The sequence below is a fragment of the Artemia sp. Qi Xiang Cuo genome, chromosome 4, assembly GCF_049724085.1.
Source record: "Artemia sp. Qi Xiang Cuo chromosome 4, ASM4972408v1, whole genome shotgun sequence".
NCBI lineage: Eukaryota > Metazoa > Arthropoda > Branchiopoda > Anostraca > Artemiidae > Artemia > Artemia sp. Qi Xiang Cuo.
Genome location: NC_142797.1, coordinates 80,252,491 through 80,272,716, shown reverse-complemented (window position 1 = coordinate 80,272,716; position 20,226 = coordinate 80,252,491). Strand labels below are relative to the sequence as shown.

The 20,226-nt window shown below is 36.1% G+C and overlaps 2 protein-coding genes across 2 annotated transcripts in view; one reads left to right on the top strand and one right to left on the bottom strand.

Moving 5' to 3' along the window:
* LOC148953479 (uncharacterized) overlaps window positions 1-3,337 on the bottom strand; it is a 10,199-nt gene extending 6,862 nt beyond the window's left edge. Inside the window, exon 1 of the mRNA XM_089087974.1 lies at window positions 3,318-3,337. Within this exon, the coding sequence (XP_088944100.1) occupies window positions 3,318-3,337 (20 nt within the window). The remainder of the gene's footprint in view (window positions 1-3,317) is intronic.
* LOC148953478 (uncharacterized) overlaps window positions 3,338-20,226 on the top strand; it is a 30,279-nt gene continuing 13,390 nt past the window's right edge. Inside the window, exons 1-3 of the mRNA XM_089087973.1 lie at window positions 3,338-3,357; window positions 10,772-10,832; window positions 17,953-18,269. Coding sequence (XP_088944099.1) covers window positions 3,338-3,357; window positions 10,772-10,832; window positions 17,953-18,269 — 398 coding nt within the window. The remainder of the gene's footprint in view (window positions 3,358-10,771; window positions 10,833-17,952; window positions 18,270-20,226) is intronic.

Here is a 20,226-nt window from a genome sequence, read left to right as displayed (position 1 = left end):
AATAGCAATCCCACACATCCCAAATCATAGGTTTTAGACACCATACACCTATGAAAGACTAAGAAATGCGGTTATGAAAAGTCGGAAGTAGCAAATTACACATCCCAAACTATTTGTTTCAGACAACATTCACCTATGTAAGACTATAATACCTTAGCTCAGAAAAGACTGAAATAGCAAACTATACATCCCAAACCCTAATTTTCAGACAACAAACACCAATGAGTGACTAAGAATCTTAGCTCTGAAAAGTCCAAAAAGCAAACTACACCTCCCAAATCAGGTTTCGTGAAATATACTAATTGCATCCTTTTTGAATCTGAGAATTACGGCTCACTGAGCCCTTCAAAAGCCTGCCTATATAAATCGGCCTAATTTCTTATTTTTAAGCGTTTCTGTTCTTTTCTGGTTTTAATCTGCATTGTGCACGCCTTGTTTGGTGCATTTAAAGTATTAACGGTATTTTTTATCTTTCTATATCCTTTTACGATAGCTGGTATTTACCACACCCCCAGAAAAAACATCCCACGGGAAATAACCCCCACAGACAATATCCCGGAGAACAGACCTGGGCACCTACCCCCGCCCGCCCCCGCAAGATATGGTACAAATGCTATTCAATTTACGCATAATAAAGCAATGTATCTTTTTCTTAAACTCACCCCCCTTACTTTTCACGCGAAGAAACAGTTTGTTTTCACCTTACAATGATGGCGATAGAATTGAGGCATGGCCCCCTCCCCCTTTCGCCAATGTCCTAAATATATTGTTAGATCTTAATTTGAAAATAACGAGATTTTACTGGGTCTCTAAAATAGCATATTGCGTCTGCGCCTAATTATTACAATTGCTTCAAAGTGATTTAATTTTGACAGAGAAACAGTTCTTTTTGACTTTTGACGCTGCGTTCGTCAACACAGAGGGGAAAGGATGACAGCTAATTATAGGCCTCGTGCCGGAGAGCATTGTGTCAAAACCAGGTTCGGTTAATAACACCAGTGACGGAAGTCAATGATCGCTTTTAGCTAGGATATAGACACTTAAAATTGCATAAATATAACGAAAGAAAATTATTTCTTTTTGCTAGAATTAAGGTCGTAAACAGAGGGGGAAGGAAGGATGGGGTTTACGTAATGAAAAAAGAGCGTATTTTTCACTTTTTATAGAGTATAAACATAATATAGGGACTTTTGTTAAGGGGGGGGGGGTTTACCCGAATATAGTAGAGGGTAATCACGTAAAAAAATTTTATTTTTAAAATAAAAAATGAAAACAGAACTTACATTGCTAATTGTGGCTGCCAAGGCTTCAAGTTCATCAATAATTTCATATGTTCTATCCATTGTGTCACAATACTGTCTGATAATTGAATGGGGGCATACGGAAGGGCCTTTGGGGCACTGGGAGATTATGTGGGGGTCTGGAGGGAATGGGGTTACCGGGGGAATGGGTGAGGAACAGTTAGGGCCGGTGGGGGTCCGGAGGGAAAGTGTGGGCCCATGGAAGGCCCGGTCGGATTACGTTTCTCCTGGGGAAGGGCAAGACACCTTTGGGAAAGGGGGCACAGGGCGGGCGGTCGGTGGCCGGGGGGACCGAGGGTGACCGGTGGAGGGCCGTTGGGACCCCGTTGGTCCGTTGGGAGCTCGATGGGCCTTTGGGGCACAGGGAGGGCCTTTGGGGCACAGGGAGGGCCTTTGGGGGTCCGATGGGACATTTGGGGACCGGTGGGCCTTGGGGGCACAGGGAGGGCCGTTGGGGGTCCGGAGGGACATTTGGGGACCGGGGGAGGGCCTTTGGGACCCGGGTGGGCCTTTGGAAGCTCGATGGGGCTTTGGGGGGGGCGCCGGGAGGGCCTTTGGGTGCCTGGGGGACATTTGGGGACCAGTGGAGGGCCTTTGGGACCCCGTTGGTCCTTTGGGAGCTCGATGGGCCTTTGGGGGGCCCGGGGATGGCCTTTGGGGGTCTGGGTGGGCCTTTGGGGGCGCCGGTGGCCCTTTGGGAGCTTGGGGGGCCTTTGAGGGTCCGGGGGGCAGTTGGGGGCCTGGGGGACATTTGGGGACCGGTGGAGGGCCTTTGGGAGCTTGGGGGGCTTTTGAGGACCGGGGGCTTCCTTCGCGGTTGGGGTAGGAGGATTGGAACCCTTTGGGGTTGGGTTAGAGGACCTCACAACTCTGTTCAAATGAAACTTGTGTATTATAACGACCACACTCAAATTCTCTTCTAAAATCTCTTCAAAAATCTTCTTTTAAAATGTCTCTATCTGTTTCGCCGAAATAGTTCCATAACCTGTCTAAAACGGTTTCGCCCAAATAATCACTAAACGCAAATTCAGCGTGTTCCTTTGGTATTGGCATCCCTGCGCTAACGCATTTCAAATTAATAGGAAACCTTTTCGCGCGCTAAAACAATTCATCGCTAAGATGTTTCTTGCCGAATTGTTTCCATGGCCTTTGGTTATTAATATCCTTTGGAGTTCGACCAAAAGAACTGTTCCCGAGGCAACATTAATGATTTGAATCTATTCCTGGAGAAATGTTTCTAGGCGAAAATTTTTAAAGTCTGACAGATGATGTCATTGATTGATTGATCTGTCAAGAAAGGGGAAATTAATTTGTTGTTTCTAAGGGGAATTATTGATTCACGATAGGTGAATTGAGGTCGACAGCACAGGTGTCCTGACTCGTGACAGCACCACGTGGTTTATGGTTTTCTCAGTGAGAAAGTTCCTGTTTATTCATTCTCACTGAGAAAACCATAAAACAGACATGAATTGCTGTTGACATCCATAAATGGGACAATGTTCCTGTTTTTCAAATTCTCACTGACAAAAACCATAAAAACATACAAAAATGTGAGAAAGTTCCTGTTTTTCAAATTCTCACTGACAAAAACCATAAAAACAGACATAAATGTGACAAAATTCATGGTTTTTCAAGTGAGAAAATTCCTGTTTTTTCATTCTCACTGACAAAAACCATAAACCACGTGGTTCTCGTGTCAATATATGGTGTTAAAAAAAGTTGTAGGTGGCAGCAGGGGTGACTCGTGGGGGCTTTAGGGTCCCCTCTACTAAAATCTGTGATTCAAACAGTCCGTGGTAATGAACTGTAAGTAAGGTACCAATGGATACATCAAACGATGTGGGTTTTTGTGCTTATTTCTAACGTATAAGTGTCATCAAGTTTAGTCTTACCCATTTAAGATTACGAGCCTGAGAACATCTGCCTTATTTTCAAAAAAGGAGGAAACACCCCTTAAATGTCAAAGAATATTAATGAAAATCACACCATCAGATTCAGCTTATCAGACAACCCTACTGTAGAGGTTTCAAGCTCATATGTACAAAAATGGAATTAGGTAATTTTTCCCAGAAGAAATATCCCGAATCCGTGCTTGTTTGTTTTTTTCCCCAAGGGTGATTTCATTTACCCAGAGGTCCTAGAATATCGCTAAAGGGCTCATTTGAATGGAAAATAAAAGTTCTAGCGCCATTTTTAAGTGACCAAAAAATTGGAGGGCAACTAGGCCCTCTCCCACGCTCATTTTTCCCAAAGTCATCCGATCAAAATTTTTAGATAGCCATTTTGTTCAGCATAGTCGAAAAATATAATAACTATGTCTTTGAGGATTACTTAATCCCCCACAGTCCCCAGGGAAAGCCTGAAAGTTATAAAATTTTCTCATTGTTTACATATTGGGAAGTATTGGGAAGAGTATTGGGAAGTATACAGACGTTTTAGGGGGACTTTTGAAAGGGGGAAGGAGGGGACTAAGTGGGAGGATCTTTCTTTGGAGGAAATTTTCTATTAAGGGGCAACGGATTTCTCAGCATTGTATAAAAACCAATCAGAAATTAAATAAAAAACAAGTTTTTTCAACTGAAAGTAAGGAACAACATTAAAACTTAACATGAATAGAAATTATTACGAATATGAGGGGGTTCACCCCCTAGTCAATACATCGCTCTTTACGCTAAAGTTTTTTATGTACTTTCAAAGAGCTATTTATTCTAATTAAACGGTGTTTATGATTCAGGGGTTATTCTTAAAGAATTGGAACAAAAATCTACTAAAAAGGCTTTTGGTAATTTTTGAGTTTATATTAAGCTAAGCCGAAAAGGTTAAGGGGCATAATTCTTCTGTTAGGCCAGTGTTTTCCAAACTGGGAGGCGAGCCTTCCTAGGGAGGCATGAACTAGTTTAAGGGGAGGCACAAATATTAGCCAGGATTTACAAAAAAAACTTAGATGAAACTGAAACTGCGCAGTCACGCAAAATATCTTAACCCTTTCGCGATTGACTGGATTTAGAGGCCCAGCCTGAACAACAGCTAAGTTTGATATCTCTCGGCAAAACTAGCAAGAATTATAGATACTGCTGGATACTCCATTCATGGATGATCAATTAGATGATCATTAGAGATAATCCATGTGATCAATTAGTTTCTGAGATACACACTACAAAATTAGCCTTGCAAGTAGAAGAAGCAAATTATGTAGTTATATCCGCATATATAATTGGATGTTGTTGATGCGTTGAAGAGAATAATATAACTGAAGATATATTTAACTGCAAACTCATTTCTGGAAAAGCCATATCCAGTTAAATATTTACTAAAATTCACAATTTTAACGACGATTAATATAATAATGGACAATTGAGAAAGACACATTGTGGACAAATTGCCTTTTGCCTTGTATAGACGGTGAAAAGTCAGTGTCAGGAAACGAAACTGGCCTTCCAGCACTAATTAAAATGAAAACACCCGATGGTAATTTAATTATTAAACTGACCTGTTTGGTGAAAATTTTAGGAAAACTAAGTTTTTTGAATAAATTGATGTGAGGGTCACAAATACTCCTATTTATTCAAAAGGATAAAAGGAAAGCATTCATTAAAAAGTGGAGCTATGGACAGAAAATTTGGAAAAAGGATAAGTTTGATGTGTTTAAGCTTTTAAATTAATGCGCCTAAGATCATATAGAAGCAAACCCATTCGTTGAATATTTGGATACTTTGTTAATTCACTTCTTGAATTATTTTGAATTATAAATAAATGTTGAATTATAAATAATCCATTTATCGACGAAGAAGACGAATTTGAATTGACAAGTAATGAGAAAGAAAACTTGACTTAATTAGCTTGTGATGATTATTTTAAAAACATGTCAGAATGCATCTCTTACTCAATTTTGGTTAGATGTTAAGAGTCAATATAATAGTTTGTCAAATACAGCTTAAGAACTATTGACAGCGTTTGCATTATCATATTTACACGAAACAGTATTTTCTGCATTAGCTGAAACAAAACTGAATTATTGTGCTCGTTTGGCTGTAGAAAAAGAGCTTCGTGCAGTCATTTCATCATTGATGCCAAAATTGCACAAACTTTGTGGTAATTAAAGGAAATCATATCCATCTCATTAAAAGGCAATAGAATAAAATTGCCATCCGTTTTCTTTGTTTGCAACAGTTTGTCTTAATGAATTTTATAGCACAAAATATTTTCGTGTCCGTATTTCGATTCCGTTGATTTTTGAAGTTAATCAACTTGGTGGAAGACTTGAGAGCCAAGGCATGGCTAAGTAGAGTAGAGCCAAAACAGACATTCTCTGTGAGAGGCAAAGCTGATATAACCTTTTCAAAGTTGTGGATAAATGAATAATTGGAATGGAAAAAAATGATTCATAAATTAGAAGGGAGGCACCCTTTCATTGCAAAAAGCTCGCTAAACTTAGGAAAACGAATGTAGCTGATGGATGGAAGTGTTTATTCTAAATTAAATAAAAAAAACAAGTTTTTTTAACTGAAAGTAAGGAACGACGTTAAGACTTAAAACGAACAGAAATTATTCCGTATATGAAAGGGGATGTCCCCTCCTCAACGCCTCGCTCTTTACGCTAAAGTTTTTCATTGTTAAAAAAAAATAGAGTTGTGAAAAAGTCAAACTTTAGCGTAAAGAGCGAGGCATTGAGGAGGGAACAGCCCCTTTCATATTACGGAATAATTTCTATTCGTTTTAAGTTTTAACGTCGTTTTTATTTCATTTTTGAACGTTTTTGAATTAATTCAGGTTTTCATTTTGGTTAATCGTACATGAATAATTAAAAAAAAATTGAATATTAATTTTACTTTTATTTGGTTAAATGGCATTCTCGAAACCTGTTTAATTTTATTTACGAACGTTTTTATTAGTAATAAATATACGTTACTTACGAATTAACTTACGTAACGAATCTCTATATTCTTATATTTTTAATACTTATATTAGAGGATTCGCCCCCTAGTTCCTTGCTCTTTAAGCTAATGACCTTGCTCTTTAAGCTAAAGTTCGAATTTTGTTCCAATTCTTTAAAAATGACCCCTTAATCACAAATGCCGTTAATTAGAATAAATAGCTCTTATGAAAGTACTAAATAATCTGTGGCTTAAAGAGCGAGGTATTGACTAGGGGATGAACCCAATCATATACTTAATGTTTTCTGTCGTTTTAATTTTTGATGTTGCTCCTTACTTTCAGTTAAAAAACTTGTTTTTTTATATATAATTTCTGATCCTTATTTAAATAATGCTGGGAAATCCGGTGCCCCCTTCATAGAAATGTTCCTTCTCCCATGAAAGGTAAGATCCTCCATGGTAAGATCCTCCCACATAACCCCCGATCCACTCCCCCCTCCCCTACCAGGAAAAATCCCCTCTGAAAACGTCTGTATACTTCCCAATAACCAATACTATATGTTAACATTGGGTAAAGTTCATAACTTTCAGCCCTCCCCCCCCTCGAAGACTTCGGGGTATTAAGTCATCCAAAAAGACATATTTATCATATTTTCGACCATGTTGAACAAAATGGCTATCTCAAAATTTGGATCGGGTGACTTTGGGAAAAAAATATGTTTGGGAAAAAAATTTCAACTATGCTGGAAAAAAAAGCTATCTCAAAATTTTGATCCAACGATTGTGGAAAAAAGGGGCGTGGGAGGGAGCCTAGTTGCCCTCCAATTTCGTTCTAACGACCCTTGTGTTTCAGGAGTTGTTTTTAAAGATTTGGGACAAACCTTAAACCTTATAATAAATAGGGAGGCTTGGGAAAAAGTTTTTGTCAATTTTTTTGTCACTTAAAAAGGGCACTAGAACTTCAATTTTTTTTTAGAATGAGCTTTCTTTCAACGTTCTAGTCCCACTGGATCGATGCGATCACCCTTGGGGAAAACAAAGAAAAAACAAATTAAACACGCATCTGTGATCTTTCTTCTGGCAAAAATTACAAAGTTCCACATACTTGCAGACAGGAGCTTGAAACTTCACCAATAGGATTCTTTGACACGCTGAATCTAATGGTGTGATTTTCATTAAAATTCTAGGACTTCTAGAGGGTCTTTCTCCCTTTTTTTGAAAATCAGACAAATTTTCAGGCTCGTATCTTTTGATGGGTAGATCTAAACTTAATGAAATATATATATTTGAAATAAGCATAATAAGCCAATTCTTTTGATATATCTATCTATATCAAAATTCCTGTTTTTTAGAGCTTCGGTTACTATTGAGCCGGGTTGCTCCTTACTTAGGTTCGTTACCACGAACTGTTTGATACATTTACCATCATAATTGTGAAAGTTCTTCCAGGCGTCAATTCTGAATCGGAAAAAATATTCGCAAAACTTTATATTTCGATTTTAAAGTAAAAAATTTGCTCAAAATATTAGTGGTATTAATGAAGCCACTTGGTGCTGTAATCAAAGCATGTTGCCAGTAAAATCAAAAAGAAATAAATTAATCAATTGAATTTTTATAGGAAACAAGTAATTTTTTATATCAAGCAAAATAAGCCGTGGGTGTGTTTTAATGGATATTAGTAATTTATAGAATTTATATGAAACCCCAGATACAGCACTCTAATTAGTGTTGTCTATTGGAACCCTCACCTGGTTTTGAGTAAAATCTTAAATTTTTTTTTAATAGCAATAAATATTTCCTTTCCTTAAAACCAGGAATTATGGTATTTTAATATAAGTATATTAGAATAGCTTTACTTAGAGTGTGTATAAATATTAAGTCTTATTTATGCGTTTTTATAATGGTAAGACCTGTAAGAAAAAAATGTTAAAAAAAGGTACGAATAAAAAGGAAATCTAGTCCTAAAGCTTAGCTCTGCGCTGGTTCAAATCTTTGTATAAGAGCAATGTACCATAAATATGTTTCTTTTTTTCATTGGTCAGTAAGAAAATCGACTTATTTTTATTGTTTTATTTTATAATAACCTATGAATCTAGTTCGCCTGACATCCATTTAAAGTCTCCGAATTCTAAAATCCGATTAAAACAAAATGAATAGATTCCTTCCCTGTGAAAAAAATAAAAACATGTTCTAATGACAAACCGTACATTACTAGCAAATTGAAAAAAATAATTAGATTTAAATTGAATCTACTTAAGAGTTATAAAACAACGAAAGCTAACTCACTGCTTAAACATAAAAAAAAAGAAATACGTAAATCTGCTTCTTGATATTATAAATGCAAAGTCCACGATTTATTATCTACAAAGCCAAAACAATGGTATAATAGAATGGAGAAAATTTGTGGGAAACACATAATAATATAGATTTTCATTTCCAAGAAGACCCTTCAGTTACAGCCAATGATCTTAACAGGTTTCTTTCTTCCATAGTTCAGAACCTCCCTCTCCTTTCTTTTGACACTCCGTATGATTTGTGCTCTCTCAATTTTCCCGTTATTTCGCCCTTGGATGTAGAGGCAAAAATTAAACCATTAAAAAATGTAGTACATGTCCATTAGACATTCCGATTGTACTAATTAAAGCCTTTGCCGACAACCTCTCAGAACCTTTGTCCTTACTTTTTAATGAAATTACCTCTACTGGTAAATTTCCAAATTGTTGGAAATTAGGTTTTATTACTCCCGTAAAAAAGAAAGGTAAAAATCAAGATTTTGATGGTGTCCGTCCCATTACTCTTACTCCAGTTTTTTCAAAGTTATGAAAGCTTTTTAGCTGAGTGGTTGAAAGTAAAAATAATCCCAAATGTTGACCAAAGACAATTCGGAAACCTACGCTCTACTTCTACTACCCACTATCTTGTTCACCTTATGGACACAATATGCAAAACACTCGAAAAACCCAATACCTGGCTCAATGTTATCGCTGTTGACTTGCAAAAAGCTTTTGATTTAATCCACCACATTACACTATTAGAAAAGCTATCTAATGACTTTCAAGTTGACCCTTACTTAATTAGAATAATTGCGTCTTTCCTCTCTAACAGAACGCAAGTCGTGAAATACCTGAATGTATATTCTGATCCCCTCCCAATTTATAATGGTGTGCCCCAAGGGACCCTCTTAGGTCCAATTTTATTTCTTACAATGATAAATAACCTTGGTGTTTATTTCCCGGATAGATGGAAATTCGTTAATGATCTTACTGTCTTAGAGACATGTTCCAAAAATTCCAAAAGCAACCCAATGTACATCTTGGAATCGATATCAGCCGAAGCTCTTACTGATGATATGAAAGTCAACCCTTTAAAGTCAACTGTTCTTACTATTAATTTCCTTAAAACTCCTCCTTCTTTCTCCTGTCCAATCCCCCTGAAATGTCCACTATGAAATTACTGGGCGTTACCATCTCATGCGACTTAAAATGGGATTGTCATATTAATGACATCTTAAAACGTGCAAATGCCGCATTTTCCCTCCTTAAACTCCTTAAAAAATTTAAAAATTTAATTTTAATCGCACTGTTTGAGGATTTTCTTGTCATTTGTACGCCCAACCCTTGAGTACGCCTGTCCTGTTTGGCATCCTGGCATTTCCATTGAATTGTCGGACAGAATAGAGGCAGTATAAAAAAGGTGCCTAAGAATTATCTTCAATGAGGGTACAGTACCTTATATTTCCCTTCTTAGGAGAGCTAATTTTGTCACCCTTAAGTACAGGAGAGCAAAATTTACCTTGCGTTTTGCTAACAATGCCCTTCATAACCCTCGAACAACTCCTCTTTTCCCTGGTCAATATTCACCTCTTCGACCCCACCTCCCGCGTTCTGTGTCAACAAAAATCCCCCTTCTCGCCCCCATAAGAGTTTGCACGGAAAGATATGGAAGAAATTTTATCCCTTAAATAGTTGACATTTTCAACCACTTAATCTCCGCTGCCCCCCCCCCCCCCTCACTCGCTCCTTACCTTTAGTTATTAATTTAATGCCCATTTTGCAAATTTGGGGGTTTTTATATTTATGTTTGTTAGTCACCAACTAACTTTTGATTTTTTTTTGTTTGCTGAAGTTTGACGTTGTTATATTTTTTATGACGACATTGACCTTCTAATTTTATTAGTTTACTTTGTACTTTGTTATTGTTTTTAACGTTTTTACGTATTTTAAATTAGCCCTTTTATAATTTGCTGTTGTTGTTCGATTGTTTGTTTTTGTTATTCTTTTTTCGCTGTATTTGACGCTAAAGTGCGAATTCGGCCCTTTTGGGCTTGTGATAGCCATTTTTCAGCAATAAATCTTATCTTATCTTATCTTATCCTTGTGCTGTGCTTTGTAGTTCAAGACGTTATGCTCATAATACTTGATTGCATAAACATTGACAACTTACATGGTGTCTTTTAATCACGGTGTCAAATGGTGTTACGGTGTCAAACATTAATGTGACATTTGTCGGAGTTTATATTAATTTTCTTTATTGTTTATCTTACTGAAAGGCCTTTTTTCTAATAATTTTTTAATCATGTCTATTTTATATTTTTAGTTCACTTGAGGTGAGCTACTCAATTGATTCGATTCTTCTTCGCGATGAAGTTGAAATTTTTGTAAGTACTTCTTTTACTAGTATCGGTGCATTTAGATTTTAGTCTGCATTTTGAAGTAGTGGCAACCTTCTTGTTTTTTTTTGTTTTTGTTTTTTTTTTCTTTTTTTCAAAAATGTAGTGATGTATTATTCGTTAGTGTCTTCTGGATACAGATAAAATTAATTAGAAATTGTTTTAGGTGCTAGGTAATTTAACTTAGAGGAATTTTTAAAATCACTTTTGCCCATTTTAAGATAACCATAAAAGCCCGAAAGAATGTACAATCACAATAATAGACCTCTAGGGGCAAAACAAAATGGAACACCCGGGAAGTGTGGCTCCAAATTATGATAATACCACACTCGGATACTAAATCTTCATAGGCACAATTAGAAGAAATCTGAACATTTCACTATGTATTGGAGTCACAATCATATGAGGATTGATAATCTATGTAGACAGATTTCACAGGACCTCACCTCTCTAACGCCGTTGTTGGACAAATGTCTTAGGCCTTCAATGATATTATCCGATGTTCCGGTTGTTCATTTAATCCCTTCGTTTGGTATCCCCCAATATCTCTTATTGATAATATTTTCACCGATTTTAGGATTTTTCAGAGGAGTACGGATGTCGATGATACTTCTGATTAATTTCTCATGTTAGCAAATGTTGATACTGTATTCTCAAAAGATTTTACTAAAGTGAAAAAATCGAGGAGCCAAGATTCATCTATTCAGGAGTTGAAAGCGGCGAGAACGGATTTTTTTATTTTATTTTGTTTTTTTAGCTTGCACCTGTACAAATTATCAAAAGGCAGGATAGGCCTTTGTAGAAAGTTTTAAGACAGTTAAGGGTGGAATATGCCCACTAGACCAATATTGTGTGTGCAACAAGTTCTTTTTAGACCATGGTTTATTTTAAATTCTTATTTTATATATTTTTTTTTGGCAAAATGGAAGAGGTTTATTTTTAAATTTATTTTAATGGTTTATTTTGAAGTCAAAATAAGTTGTATGGATGTTTTCTTCAACATCCTACTAAAAAAATTAGCAGATATTTTAAATTTATAAAAATTACTTTAATAAAAATCTTCCATTTTGCAAATAAAATGTATTACTCTAAAGTTTCCAGCCATGTTCAGGGTTACGGTGACATAAAATCACATTCATTCTTACTTGTACTTGATGCTGGACCAAAAGCTGACGCCTCACCCTGTATCGAGAAGACTCCGTATAGTTCATTACCATTTGTCGCGATCATGTGCCAGCTCTTAAGAAAACCGGAGCCAGAAGCACTCCCATTTATTGCAAAATTTTCGAAATCCACCAATGGTGTCAAGGTCTTTTTAGACAGTTTCCCACCAATTCTTCAATTGACCGCCAGGGCGTCTGTGTCAATAGGGTTAAGAAGCAGCTAGAAAACGTGCTTGATGATGCGATCATTGAGTATTCTTAGGACATGGCCAAGTCAACGCATTTGTTTTACTTTTCCCTAGGAAGCGATATGTATAATTCACTCCAACTTAAGTGGATAGTTCCGGGGCATACAAGAGATTATCCGCTCAATATTTTGTGAAAATTGACGAGAAGACTGCTTCATCTTCTGCAAATTCTAATTGGAATAAAAATAGCTTACCTGTCTTCCTCCTGTCAAGACACTGTGTTTAGTCTCTAGTGACGGTGCAGAAACTCACTAGCATAACCAGGTATCTTTCAAATGGAACTTGTATAAAAACAGACGGTTCATCCAAAAACTTGTTGAAGGCGCTAATTCTTGAGATTACTGAAATGCTATGACACATAGAGAACATATAGAACTCCTAGGTTATTCCTCCAAATCTTTAGGTTGGCTAAGGTACATTGCCTTGCATAAATATGGTACCTATTTGGTCTCATCAAACTAGCTTCCAATATCTATCCTAAATGTAGCTTCAAAGTTGATAAAAGGGTTTCTATTTAGCAGGATTTCGTTCTATCTGTTGGCAAAAGGTTTTTCTGTCTTCGCACTAACTTGGATTGAAAAAAAAAGCGCTCGACTAAGTACAAAGTTTGAAAAATTTGTACTACAAGTTTGAAAAAGTTCTTTAAGTACTTTTAAAAAGGCGTTCTATTGTTCTAATTAAACGGCCCTTGTGGTTCAGGGGTCATTATTAAAGAACTGGGACGAAATTCAAACTTTAGAGTAAAGAGCGAGGTGTTAAGGAGAGGGAAACACCCTTTATAAACGTAAAAATTTCTGTCCGTTTTAAGTTTTAATGTTGCTCCTTACATTCAGCTGAAAAAACTTGTTTTTTTATTTAATTTCTGATCTTTTTTTAAATAATGCCAGGAATCTGGCCCCACCTCCACAGAGAAACCCCTCCCCACGGAAATATCCTCTAGACAATTCAATGCCGGTGAAAATTTACCCCGGATTATTACTCTTAACCACTCTAAACGTAAAATTGAGACGGTAATGAGAAAGCAAGACACATAAAAAGAATTTGTATAAGAATTCTGGCAAATTCCCCCAGTGTATAATTTCCCCTGACAAGCTCACGCCCTGGAAGCTTTCCTCCCCATGGAAAATTACCCTTTGGAAAACGCCCAGCAGAAAATCCCCCCCCCACCCGAAAATGTATGCCTACATCCCAATAACAAATACTATGCGCAAACAATGGGCAATTTTTTTTTACTTAAAGAGCTTTCCCCTGGGGCTGTGGGGTGGTTATGTTATACCCAAAGGTATAGTTATTAGGCCTTTCAATTGTGATGAACAAAATGACTATCTCAAAATTTTGATCGAACGATTTTGGGAAAAAGGGTCAAAGGAGGGGGCCTAGTTGCCCTCCATTTTTTGGTCACTAAAAAGGGTACTAGAACTTTTAATTTCCGTCCAAGTTATTCATCTCCCTATATTCTAGGACCGCTGAATCAATGTGATCACCCCTGAAAAATAAACAAATAAACACGAATCTGGGATCTTTCTTCTGGCAAAAATAAAAAAAATCTACATTTTTGAAGATAGGAGCTTGAGACATATACAGTAGGGTTTTCTAATACGCTAAATCTGATTGTATGATTTTCATTGAGATTACTCGACTTTTAGGGGCTATTTCCTCCTTTTTTGAAAATCGGGAAAATATTCTAAGGCACATAACCTTTGATGGTTAAGACTAAACTTAATGAAATCTGTATATCTGGAATCAAACAGTTCGTGGTAACGAACTGTAAGTAAGGAGCGACCCGGCTCAATGGTAACCAAAACTCTAAAAAACGGGATTTTGATACCAATAGATACATCAAAAGAATCAGATTTTAATTTTGATTTCAAATACATAAGTTTCATTAAGTTTAATCTTACCCATCAAAAGTTATGTGCCTGAGAAAATTTGGCTGATTTTCGAAAAAAGGGGGAAAGACCCCCTAAAAGTGATAGAACCTTAATGAAAATCACACCATCATATTCAGCGTATCAGAGAACCCTACTGTAGAGGTTTCAAGCTCCTATCTACAAAAATGTGGAATTTTCCATTTTTTGCCAGAAGAAATATCACGGTTGCGTGTTTTTTTGTTTTTTTGTTTTTTTTCTTTGTTGTTTTTTTCCCAGGGGGGATCGTATCGACCCAGTGGTCCTAGAATATCGTGGGAGGGCTCATTGGAACGGAAATTAAAAGTTCTAGTGCCCTTTTTAAGCGACCAAAAAAAATGGAGGGCAACTAGGCCCCCTCCCACGCTCATTTTTTTCCCAAAGTCACCCGATCAAAATTTTGAGATAGCCATTTTGTTCAGCATGGTCGAAAATATGATAAAAATGTCTTTTAGGATGACTTGATCCCCCGAAGTCCCCAGGGGGAGGGCTGAAAGTTATGAACTTTACTCAATGTTAACATATAGTGTTGGTTATTGGGAAGTATACAGACTTTTTCAGAGGAGATTTTTTCTGGTAGGTGGGGGCAGGAGTGGGTCGGGGGCTATATGGAAGGATCTTTCCATAAAGGAAGTTTTCATGGGGGACGGGACATTGCTATGAAGGGGGCGCCGGATTTCCCAGTATTATTAAAGAAAAAGATCAGGAATTGAATAAAAAAAAAACAAGTTTTTCAACTGATCAACTGATTGTGATTAAGAGGTAATTTTTAAAGAACTGGAAAAAAAATTCGAACTATAGTTTAAAGAGCAGGGTACTGACTAGGGGGCGAACCCCCTAATACACGTGTTAAATATTTATGAATATAGAAGTTCGTTAAGTAAGTTAATTCTAAGTTACGTATATTTATTACTAATAAAAACGTTCGTAAATAAAATTAAACAAGTTTCGAGAAAGCCATTTAACCAAATATAATATACAAATTTTGTTTTAATTATTCATGTATGTGGAGAATAAATAAAAACCTTTATTAATTCAAGGACTTTCAAAAATTAAAAAAAAAAAAACAAGTTTTTTTAACTGAAAGTAAGGACCGACGTTAAAACTTAAAACGAACAGAAATTATTCCGTATATGAAAGGGGCTGTCCCCTCCTCAACGCCTCGCTCTTTACGCTAAAGTTTGACTTTCTCACAACTCTATTTTTTTAAACAATAAAAAAACTTTAGCGTAAAGAGCGAGGCGTTGAGGAGGGGACAGCCCCTTTCATATACGGAATAATTTCTGTACGTTTTAAGTTTTAACGCCGTTCCTTACTTTCAGTTAAAAAAACTTGTTTTTTTTTTTATTTAATCAGCATAAAAAGCCGATTCTCTTGATATTTTCTTGATAAAAAGTGGAAAATTCCACATTTTTGTAGATAGGAGCTTGAAACCTCTACAGTAGGGTTCTCTGATACGCTGAGTATGATGGTGTAATTTTCATTAAGGTTCTATAACTTTTAGGGGGTCTTTCCCCCTTTTTTGAAAATCAGCCAAATTTTCTCAGGCGCCAAACTTTTGATGGGTAAGATTAAACTTACTAAACTTATATATTTGAAATCAGAATTAAAATCTGATTCTTTTGATGTATCTATTGGTATCAAAATTCCGTTTTTTAGACTTTCGGTTACTATTGAGCCGGGTCGCTCCTTACTTGCAGTTCTTTGCCACGAACTGTTTGATACCACCAAGGTAAGTGAAACTGTCCACCTGATCAAATTTTCGATACCCAACGTTACCTTTTCATCTTCACTTATTCCTAGCCTTAATGACTTAGTCTTCTTAACATATGTATATGTATAAGTATATTTCAAACCTATTCTAGCATCCTGAACTCGTCAAACATCTATAAGTTTATTCATTTTGCTCACACTTTCATCTAGGATGCTTAAATCATCGGTATAATTTAAGTCCAGGAGAGTTTTTCCTCCCCATTTGATTTCCGTAGTCTTCCATTGCCTTTCATGTGCTCCTTAAAAACAAAATCCATCAAAATGATCCATACAAAGGTGGATAGAATACAACCCTGCCTAACTCCTGATTTAATACCAACCGAGGCAGAATATATTCACCGAACTGTATTTTGTCAATCCAAGGATAGTAATTGCTTCTTCTCCCGTACATTACAAAATGAGATATGGTGGGGTTTAGCTGAAGTCTGTTAACCCTCAGCAATTTTTTAATGTTTAACATGCCAGTCTGAATATTCTGCATAATCATTTTCCCGGTTTTTGCAGCAACAGTAAGATGCGTGTCATCCACGAAATAAGGCAAAATAGTTTTTGATGATCCAATTTTATTACATTTTAAATCAAAAGACAGTCTTTTGATAGCATTTCACAGGTAATCAATATATATATATATAAAAAACAGTAAGGGTCCCAAAACAGACCCCCAAGGGAGACCAAATTCAACACTTTTAACTTGCGATTTAATTCTACCAGCACAGACAAACTGTTTGCAATCTTGAAGAAAAATTGTAATTGACGAAAAAACACGCCACGAAAACCACAATTCTTCAGCTACACCATAAGGATTCTTCGGTCCACTGTACAAGGTTTTCATAACGTAAAAAAAAGAAACAGATACAACTTTCCACTCTTGGTCCAGAGCATCGTTCACAAAAGTCATGAGAAAAAAAGCAACATGATCGGTCAACATTGTTTTTTTAAATCCAAACTGAATTTTACTAAAATACCTTTTATTCTCAAGAAAAACAACCATTCTACCGCTAATTAATTTTTCAAAACTCTAGATAAAATGGCAGTAATGAAATAGGCGTATTATCATTTGGCAATTTTTTTCTCCGCCCTTAAAAAGCGGAACCACTCTAGCAGTTTTCATAAAATCGGGAAAAATACCAATTTCAGGCACATATTGAATTGGTCACATATTTCCGAGAAAACATACTTAAGCACACATAATGAAAGGATGTCAGCACCTGAAGCGTACCACATATTACACAATGTGGTACGCAATTCACTAGCAGTCACTGATCTCAGATACGCAGATACATCACTTTTCTTCGGTGGAAACTGGTGGTATTTGCCGTCCTCAAATGCGAAATTGCACATCATAGACATATAAGCGTATAGTAGAGAGGTGAATATGATAATCTTTCTTGGAATCGGATCTAATACTAACTCGAAATCTTCGTATTTCGTGATGCACAAGTGGGTCCTAGGGATTCCTTCTCCTTTTTTTCCAAATTTGTATATAAAGAGATGTTCTGTCCCTTTTGAATCAGAAACAATTGAGAAATGATCCCTTATTGAGACAATTATTCACTCCTACTTATGCTTCATGTACATATTTAGTAGAAAGGTGTACATGCCACACATGTTGAAATAGGAATCATGTAAGGGCTAGTAATTTGTAGGGTCTTAGGGTTGTAGGCAGGACCCAAGGGAATGAGCCAATCACCTCTTAATCCTACGTATATGCCCTTTTATTCCTTTTTACTTTCTGTATATAAATAGACTAAAAACTAAACAGATTGTTTTGCATGTTGCCAAGTAATTTTTATAAGTGTTTGATTTAGCCATTGGTATTATCTTGATTTTCGAAAAACGGTTTCATACTATTGCTTTACAAGAATAAATCTAAATAGAGTGCCTGTCAGTAACAAAAAAATGGCCGACCTTCAATGTCAATCCACTAATCTAATTACTTTGTGCTTAATCACTTTTTAATAAAAATAAATATCTTCACTAAAGTAATATATTTAACTAATTATTCTTTCATTTTTAGCTAAGTGCACTTTTCCCTGATTCTGATATCACTTACTTTGATACATTTTCGAATGAAGTAACTGTGCTGTTTTACATCAATGTAAAGTCGGATGGGATTATAGCAGCTGACTTGAGTAGCAGAATATCTGCGGCCTTATCAGCAGCAGACGCTTTGGCCTTGCCTTCCAGCTTCACCCCTAAAATTGAAACGCTTGAAGTTAGCAAAAATAGTTTGACCTGTGAGAGAATAGATTTGTGTGTATCGGGGGAAGACAAATACGCAATTTGTTCTGATGGAACAGAAGGGACTGGACAAAATTGCACCTGTAGTATTGGGTAAGAGTTTTTTGTATGATGGAAAGGCAGTGTGGGGTTTGTCAATATTTACAAGCCTAATTTTCGTGCAGTTCAACCTCCATGTACCACCACTAGCTTTCCCAAGCACTGTTGGTAACGGCGGCTTTCATCTTCAAAAATATTAAAGATAAAAAATACTACTTAAGCATATTGAAGCTACATTCTAACTAATAATGTTGATCCCAACCTTCTGCCCTTTCCAATTTTTTGGAAAACACAACAGTTGTGTTGCTCATTGTTTTGGTGGAGGGTGTTTGTACATGAGTTTTGGTAAGCTATATAACTTTAGGCAAAAATGACTCTTATTAACAAAAAATAAAAGTTTCTCCTATGGGAGCCCTTCTATCAGCTTTGCTTGCAAATACTTACGTCGAACATCTTGAAGATTAGGTATTTAATTTGCATTTTCTTAAGCATTTGTTTTAGGGAGGTATCACAGACGATTTCATACTAGTGTAGAATTATGGGGAAGATGGGCTTGAAATTGTTAGGGGTAAAAAACGTCAAAATCTATGAAAACTCTTGTGAAAACACTACAAAGAAATCATAAAAAGCCTTAAACTTTAATAATAATTTAATCTCTTTTTGTTTCAGCTCTGAGTAACTACATTTTATTGACTCCAGCAACTCCGTACTATTTAAAACAAAAATTTTAGTTAGCAGTGACCTAGGAATTATAGAAACTGTTCGGTGAGCAATTGAAATTGAAACAAAATTTTGACGACAAAATATCTTTGAATAGAGATATGGGTAAGCACACACTTAACCCTAGGTAGGCCGATTTAATTATAAAAATAATTTAATGCAATATAAAACAAAATCAGTAGCCAATTAAAATGAACCCGTATATTAAAGGCATATTAAACTAACTGCAAAAAGAGAAAATATTACAATAAGGATTGTTCAAATTTGAATCACTTCAAATGAAATGAATAAATAACCTTTTTGTCAGTCCTGGCTGAACCCTTATGAGGTCAAGACAATTGGACTCTGTCCAAATTTATTCATCTATGTACTTTTATTTTGTGGTTTTAGTTTGGTTAATTTTTATCCATGAAAGTTTGAGTCAGGTAGTTTCTTTCCTTTGTTTTACAATATATTTTCATGAAGACTGCTAGGAATCATGTAGCCGAAATGTTCGATTAGATTGTGTATTATATTTTATTTACTATCTTCAGAAAATTACTTGGTATTATTGTTATATTATATAAAACAAAACTTGAGGAAAATCCCTACCTTACTTTCAATGTAAAAATTTCAAATCCTAATGAAATTGGAGGAGAGTTACACTAGAGACGAATAAATTCCGTCAATTTTAGGAGGTGTTGTTGTCCCGACACAGGATTGGCAGCCATAGCTGAAAGCAGACAACTAAAACTTTGTGAACAACTAAACATAGAAACTACTCCCATAATCCAGAAAAGTTGAAATTGTTATTTTTGAAAAAGCGATTTGGTTTATTTTTTTAAACAATTAAAGAAACACTTCAAAAAGTAATTGTTTTAATTTATATTCATACATAATGTTGAAATCTTCTTTTACATTCTTCTTCTTTTACAATTGTAAGGAGCCTTAAAAGAAGAAGTTGAAAACTTCTAAAATGGCAACATGGCCAAAGCAGGTTACAGCCCTGCTGGATAAAACTGGGTTTTGTGGGTATGGAATGAAGGCCAGGATCCCCATTGTAAACCTGATAATTTCCATAGTATGTTGGATGTTCCCCTCCCGGACCAGGATATAAAGGTTTGGTATACTGGTGTTGAGAAGTCATGTACTTTGAGATTTATAAGCAGATTAAAGTAGTGTATAGAGAGGAGTTTTACTTGAAACTGAACCAACTGAACTGCTGGTTGTGGGTGCGAGCATATTGTGTGTTTTTGAGTAGGGGACACTGGGATTCTTATGATGAGGATGGCCCGGGAGGTAAGTGTGCTTG